This window comes from Macrobrachium nipponense, chromosome 33 (assembly GCF_015104395.2).
Source record: "Macrobrachium nipponense isolate FS-2020 chromosome 33, ASM1510439v2, whole genome shotgun sequence".
Classification (NCBI taxonomy): Eukaryota; Metazoa; Arthropoda; class Malacostraca; order Decapoda; family Palaemonidae; genus Macrobrachium; species Macrobrachium nipponense.
The window spans coordinates 12,324,910-12,332,409 of NC_087219.1; the positions used below are offsets into that span (position 1 = coordinate 12,324,910).

Here is a 7,500-nt window from a genome sequence, read left to right on the forward strand (position 1 = left end):
TATCGGTGTACATATAGACAACGTGTATCATAATCCTATTTGTCTATCTGGAACAGTTCTATCGAGGAATCTCTTTATGTGATCTTGTATTCTATCGATTAAGTGATCGGTGAAGTGTGACCTTTTTTATATAATAAACAGTTATGAAGCGACTACTTTGTTCTTTTATTACCAAATGCGTTGATGCTATGATTGCAAATGTGTGTCAGTAGTAGTAGTAGTAGTAGTTAGTAGTAGTAGTAGTAGTAGTAGTAGTAAATAATGCTACTTATTCTCATTACTATCACAAGCCTTAGCAAACTCAAATCTTTCAGACAATGACGATATTCATGAAATATGTCTACTATTTTATGTTGGGAAAATTAATGCTAGCCCCAACCTAGCTATTGCTAAACTATTACTGAAACATAAGTGCCAGCTCAGCCTTGCTACTTAATAAATTATTCTATGCAATTGTCATCCCCAGCCCTACCATATATAAATGTCAAGGGCAGGGACATGAAATGACTGCAGACTAAGTATAAGGTATTGACTGCTTCTTGGCACATTAATCAGACAACTACATTTACGAACATTGCGATACTCTTCAGAAAATAAGTGTATATATGAATAACTACAGAAAAACAATAACAATATTAATAACGACAGTCAAAACAATACTATTAAAGATTACAGCTTATTCTACTCTATGGTATCAACTCGCTTGCTACCATCTGCCACTAAAGCGGAAAAATATAAAGCTGATTATCAACAATATTCTTTACATGAAAACTCAGATATTTTCAGGCTATATAAATAAAAACCAAGACATAAAAGTTTAAACCACAGAAGGTCGTCAACAAAATTTCCGAAGCGAAAAGATATATGTAATCAAATAAGATACGAAACATCAAAATACGAAACAATTACTGAAACCCAGACATTCTCTTGTGCGCGGGAGTTTACACAGAAGCAATTTAACCATACCAGATCGAAAACCAGACGTACTATAATAATAGAATAAGAGGAAAACCAGACGTACTATAATAACAGAATAAGAGGCGGGAGAAGACAAAGCCGCTGCTGGCACGTACCTACAGCAACTATTAAGAAAAAGAACGGCCCGGGAGTAAACTCAACTACAGCTAGAACACTCTGAAACAATTTCAAATTAACTTGTTCGTAAAATCCCATCAAAGCTCCCCCACGTGAAGTCCCCAGCGTCTTCTTACTCTCGCCGCAGAATCGTTGTTTGGTTATTCAAAGATCTCCCGAAGTCCCTCTAATCCCCAGCTACGGACTTGAAAGAAGTTCATTTAAGGCTTCTTTCTGGGTCGTCTCAGTTACACAGCTCCTCTCCTCCTAATCGCTAAGGATTAGACATTTTTATGGCTCTGCGCCTGTTCATCGTCTTCGAGATCGGCCCGGATGCCTCTCTCTCTCAGGTAATTTCTTTGGTGGCTGTGCGTCAATTCACGTTATATTTACTTATAGATCCTCATACCATTAAAAACAATGAAATGAGCCGTAGAAATGTACCGTGAGCTCTAAAAAATATAAAAAAACAAACTAATACGAATGCCTACATTTTCCCGTCGCAAGAGACCATTAATTCATAACATACATCAACAATATTATCTGGATGAATACCGAAGAGTCTATTGCCATGTTATCTTCTGCTCCATTTCTCCAGGTAAGCGTCAAGTCTTTGTTTACTAATCCCTCTTCTTACAGCTATGTCTACATGAATATCAGGTAATAATCATTGCCACTATGTGCGTCAGAGTTTCCTTCAAAATCCTATACAGTGGTATTCTTAAATATATATTAATTACATATATATATTTAAAATATTTCTTTATATTACTAATCATATATATATTGTATGTATGTATGTATGTTATGTTATGTATGTAATGTATGATGTATGTATGTTATGATGTATGTATGTATGTATGTATGTAGGTGTATATGTATGTATGTATGTAGTATGTATATGTATGTATGTATATATATATATATATTATATATATATATATATATATATATATGTATATATATATATATATATATAAAGAATATTATATATATATATCATATATATCTGTAGATATTATATATATATATATATATATATTATATATATACATATACATGAGAGAGAGAGAGAGAGGACGAGAGAGAGAGAGAGAGAGAGAAAACTTAGTCCACTATTAAAGATTCTCTTGGATCTTACCTGGCTTTTGCAAGTCTGCTTGCCGGTGTTTGACCATTACAGATTATCCCCTATTAGCTGGAATGCGATAGAATAGAGCCAGTCACACAGGTGGGAGACAGGGTCACTGAAGAGAAGAAAATGAATAGACTGAGAGGAAAGGCAATAAATCAGAACGTAAAAGTTTACTTAGCCAATTCACCTTTGTCCATAAAAACCGAACGAGGTTGAATTTTTTTTTCCTAATTGGGAGGTATCAGCTGTATTTCATTAATTAGGAATCGTTCACATAGTAATAGTAGTTATTTATTTTATTTGACGATTGCTTGTTTTTTTTTATTTACTTTATGCCTTAAAAAATCCTACAGTCACCTCAGGGGTAACATCTACTGGTGGCATAAGACCAGCTTTATTTAACAAACTACTAACCAAATATATCAATATCTCTCGCTTTACTTAACAAAATCAAATTTAATTTAAGAGAAATGGAAATTCATGAACCGCAATGTTAATGAATAAATAAAGAGACGAGCAGACGAATAAACTTGTGAATGACAAATGAAATACAAATACAAAATATAAAAAAAAATGGGTGAGGTTTATGCTCTCTGGGGTTATAGGTCAACGAGAAACCTAAAAAGTTGGAGACAGAGGCTGTAAGAGATACGGCGGTTTTTAAGGGTTACTCTGAACCACGCGAAGGCTTAAGCATGAAAAAAAAAACAATGAAGAAATTCTAACCTACGAATGACTATGAGGGATAAATAAATTCAAAATAAGTGTCGTATATATATATATATATATATATATAATATTATATATATATATACTATATACACATATAAATATATATATATATATATATATATATATATGTATATATATATATATATATGTGTGTGTGCGTGTGTGTGTGTGTGTGTGTATAACATATACATGTATATACACACACACACACATATATATATATATATATATCCGATTACATACTACTACATATCACATATTTACTATAATATAAATATATAATATATATATAATATCTATAATAATAGAGAGTGAGAGAGAGAGATGAGAGAGAGAGCGAGAGGAGAGAGAGAGAGAGACGAGAGGAGATGAGAGAGCGAGAGAGAGAGAGAGACTAAATTTAAAGAAAAGGAAATGAATCAATTCATTCACAGAATAATTAAGTAAGATAACCGCCACAAAAGAAAAGGTCATAAAAATATTCCTGGTTATAAACTTACCATCCCAAGCGCTAGGACCAAAGAGGCCAGTCAGCAGTGAAAATATATTTGAAACAACTCATAAGAGATCCACAGCTTATCGTGGGATCCGAACCACGTCGAGAAATGAATTTCTATCACCAGAAATAAATTCCCTTGATTCCGCGTTGGCAGAGCCGGTAGTCGAGCACGTAACCGACTCATCCAGCAAGGAGGTTAACTGATGGCATTACTTCCTTATGGGGAAATGCCGACTAAACCCGTTTCTGTTGTCTGGAGAGAGTCCATACGTCTTCACCAGGCCTCTTATGCCTTTTAGAATATAAGATTTAGGCCAAAGGCCAAGCATAGGGACCTACGAGGTCATTCAGAGCTGAAATGGTAACTGACAGTGAAAAGGTCTGAAAGGTGTAATAGGAGGAAAACCTCAAAGCAGTTGCACTATGAATACATTGTTAGGAGAGGGTAGAAAGGAAAATGGAAGAAAGAGAATGTGAACGGAGGTACAGTAAAATGAATGAAAAGGATTGCAGCTAGGGACCGAAGGGACGCTGCAAAGAACTTGAAGTAATGGCTACAGTGCACCGCATGTAGTGCACTGATGGCAGTACCCCACGTCCCCCATTATGCCTTCAGTACCTTATTGACCTAACATCACAGATGGATTTAATTGACTGAGTGAATGATTCTAAGATATCTAAGGTCACGGCTGCCAGGATTGCAGAAGCCGTTCACAGAGATGGCCAATGCTATGCGGTTTTAGTTTTAAAAATACAGAATATTTTGTGACCAATATAGCCTACATACTGAGAAGGAGCATCCAGTCTCAAGGAAATGGCAGATAGAAGATAAATAAGACAGATAGAGAGAGAGAGAGAGAGAGAGAGAGAGAGAGAGAGAGAGAGAGAGAGAGAGAGAGAGAGAGAGAGAGAGAGAGAGAGAGAAAATAAAATGCAATTATTGGTAAAGGTAAGTGATAAACAAATCAATATTTTTTTACACAAAACACACCATATATATTAACACATATATAAGCATATATCTGTGTATATGTACGTGCGTAAGTATATATGCCTGTAAATGTGTCTGTGACTTATCAAATCGTGCTGATACTACTGATGGATAAATTTCATATCTCCGTATAATCAGCCACTATCAAAATCCCTTACTGCCGCTGTATACGGCCGGATAATCACCTGAAATTCTCCTCATCAGTCGCTAATACCACTCACGTGACGCACAAAAAATGTCATTCACATGCCAGTCGCAACTCGTGCTCTGATTGGCTGCTGAAGCCACGTGAATGACAGGTCAAAAGGAAGGGTATCGCGTGTTTCAGCAGCGGTTGAGATCTTGGGCTGGGCTCTGTGCATGTAGGCAAACACGGCAATTTATTTGTCAAGTCATGACTTCCCGTTCGTTATTTTCGTTTCATTGGTTTTCTTAGGCTTCTGCTTTTGACTTTCTAAATTCTCGCTGTTTTCTTTGTTTGTTTGTTTGTATGGTGTTTTTGCGTTGCATGGAACCAGTGGTTATTCAGCAACGGGACCAACGGCTTGACGTGACTTCCGCACCACGTTGAGAGTGAACTTCTATCACCAGAGTTGTTTTCCTTGACGCTTATTGCTGTTGTTGTAATTTACCTTGGCCTCATGCCAGCACGGGATCTCGCTCCTACAGCAGCCAACTATCCCTGGTGCTTACAGGAGCAATGGCGCGAGATTAGGGAATGAGAGAAAAGAAGGAAAAAAGGCATCCTTCGTGTACAAAAATTTACGAGGATTAATGGAGTCGACAAGAACAAAGTGAGGGAGAAAAAGTTAATCATCAAAACAAATGTAACACTGGAAGCAGGCAATCACAGGAAGAAAGGTTAATGAGCAAATGGGCCTTAAAATATAACATGCAAATGATGACACGCTAAGGTCAATACAGTTCATTGTCGATGAAGTTATCATTTTAAAGAGACAGATCTGAACTATACAAGAGTAAAAGGGTAAAATGGAAACATGGATATGTTTGCTTAGATGAAAGGAAAAACGTCAAAAAGTTGAAAAATGGAAAGGCATGAGGAGACTCTGAGATTATAATTGAGATGCTGTATGTAGTATTCTGGGGGTAATGTAATCGGGTAGCTGGCTTTGGTGTATAAGGTATAGCGGAATAAGGGAAATGTTCCGGAGACGCAAGACAAAAGAATAATTGCTCTTGAGCATAAGGTAAAAGGTGACAGATCTTGACGTGAAATACCAGACCTGGAATCGAGTATGTAATCATTTTGATTGAAGGCGTAAGACAGATAACAGGAGGATTTGTAGGTGAAGATCCTTGTGAATTTCGACAAGGAAGATAGTGCACATACAACCCATTATATAAACAACTTAACAGGGACAAATAGGCTTCTAAAGTTTGGATGTTGAGCAAATGGTCTTAAAATCGATCAACTGAGAGTTTAATATAAAATGAGAAACCCGCTAACCATTTGCAGACGAATTTTCTTAGATAAATGTCACCGTCTTAAAGACTGAAGATATTTCAAGGAAAATAATAGGATGAATAAATTTCTCATAACATTCTTAAATACATCCCTTTCCATAAAACAACTTGTCAACAAATTTCAACAAACTTCGAAGTCTCAACTTCGAAACATAAATCTGAAAATAATTTTGATGGAGGAAATTTACCATGGGGTAAAAGAAAAACTTTCAGTCAAATAGGCTCGACTGTAGGACTGCTGTTCTCGTACGAATTCTCGCGGGATTTAGACGCAGGCAGGAGAGCATCCAAGTCTGCATTGGATATTTTCTCCAGCCGATTGTACCTGCAACGAATAAATTGCCCGTTTAGTTTGTAAGGAGTAACACCAGTTCTAACAGCGCTAGAAAAGAAAGGAATTAAGAAAAACATTAACCACTTGGTCTCTTCAGCTGAAACAAAACACAAGAAAAATAAAAGTGAATGTTGTAGAACCTACATTAGAAGCATTTTCTTTTAACGAGTCCACAACGACCCTCATATCGTGAGCCATATTTTTTCGAGCTCTTCTTAACTATCTTTGACTTAATTCCCGTTGAATTTGAGCGTCACATTTCTCGACGATATTTGGAAACAGCCATCGCTCCTAGGGAATTATCTCACCTCCTGCTTCCCTTGGGGTTACTGGATATAATTTGTGCTAAAATGTGATTTTTGTTGTTATACTTACAATATGGAATAGAATATAGGACTTAGGACAAAGGAACCTTCGAGGTCATTCAGCGATAACAGAGAAATTGAATGTAAGAAGGTTTAAAAGGGGAACAGGAGGAAACCCTCGCAGATGCACTATAAAACAATTGTTAGTGAGGGAGGAAAGTTAGATGGAAGGAAGTTAATATGAACGGAGGTACAGTAAACGGGATGAAAGAGGCTTAATGCCTACAATGCGCCAAGTAAGGTGCACTGACGGCACTACCCCGTTACGGAGTATTATATTTAGAGGCCCAGCTTACGAAAAGGTATCGGGCCCGTAGGCCTCTAGATAATAAATGGAATGCGAAGTATTAGCTCGAGACTGTCCAGATGGATTATGACCAATTATTTTTAATTCAGGAGTAAATTCATCCCCTGGGAGTAAATAATATGTATGGGAGGAAACATATACCTGAACATTTTTCGATTATTTTTGTTTGATTTTGTGTGCACGATTAATAAGAGCGATAACCACATCTGTTTACTTTTTGCAATAATGCCACCTACGATGTACACCATCAGGCCGAGGAAGTAGTTGATCAACGAACTTACTTGTAATGCATAAAAGAAGCCGAGGAGACGGAGGAAGAAGGCTGCTTGCGAGGTGATGTGGTCAGGGCCACCTTCCTCTGACAGGACTCGCTCGTGGTCCTGTTGCCAAACCTACGATGGGCAGTCCCTCTGGAGTCCAGATTCATATCTGCAATCTTTGGCTCTTGCAAATGGCTAGAGGACTGATTCTTCGCCACCTTGGGAGTTGGTGTCCTGCTCACGTTCAGCCCGGGAGTGTGGAGAGACCCGGAGCCTAAGAACATCTGGGATACTCGTCTCAGGAAAGGCGGCTTCACG

The 7,500-nt window shown here is 37.3% G+C and overlaps 1 protein-coding gene across 1 annotated transcript in view; it reads right to left on the minus strand.

Annotated features, from left to right (window-relative positions):
- Positions 1-5,977: 5,977 nt before the first annotated feature.
- Positions 5,978-7,500, minus strand: part of LOC135202675 (uncharacterized) — a 37,051-nt gene continuing 35,528 nt past the window's right edge. The window contains exons 14-15 of the mRNA XM_064232161.1: positions 7,204-7,500; positions 5,978-6,241 (exon numbers count right to left, since the gene is read on the minus strand). The exon at positions 7,204-7,500 is cut by the window's right edge and continues 65 nt beyond it. Of these exons, the coding sequence (XP_064088231.1) occupies positions 6,130-6,241; positions 7,204-7,500 (409 nt within the window). The 3' untranslated portion in view covers positions 5,978-6,129. The remainder of the gene's footprint in view (positions 6,242-7,203) is intronic.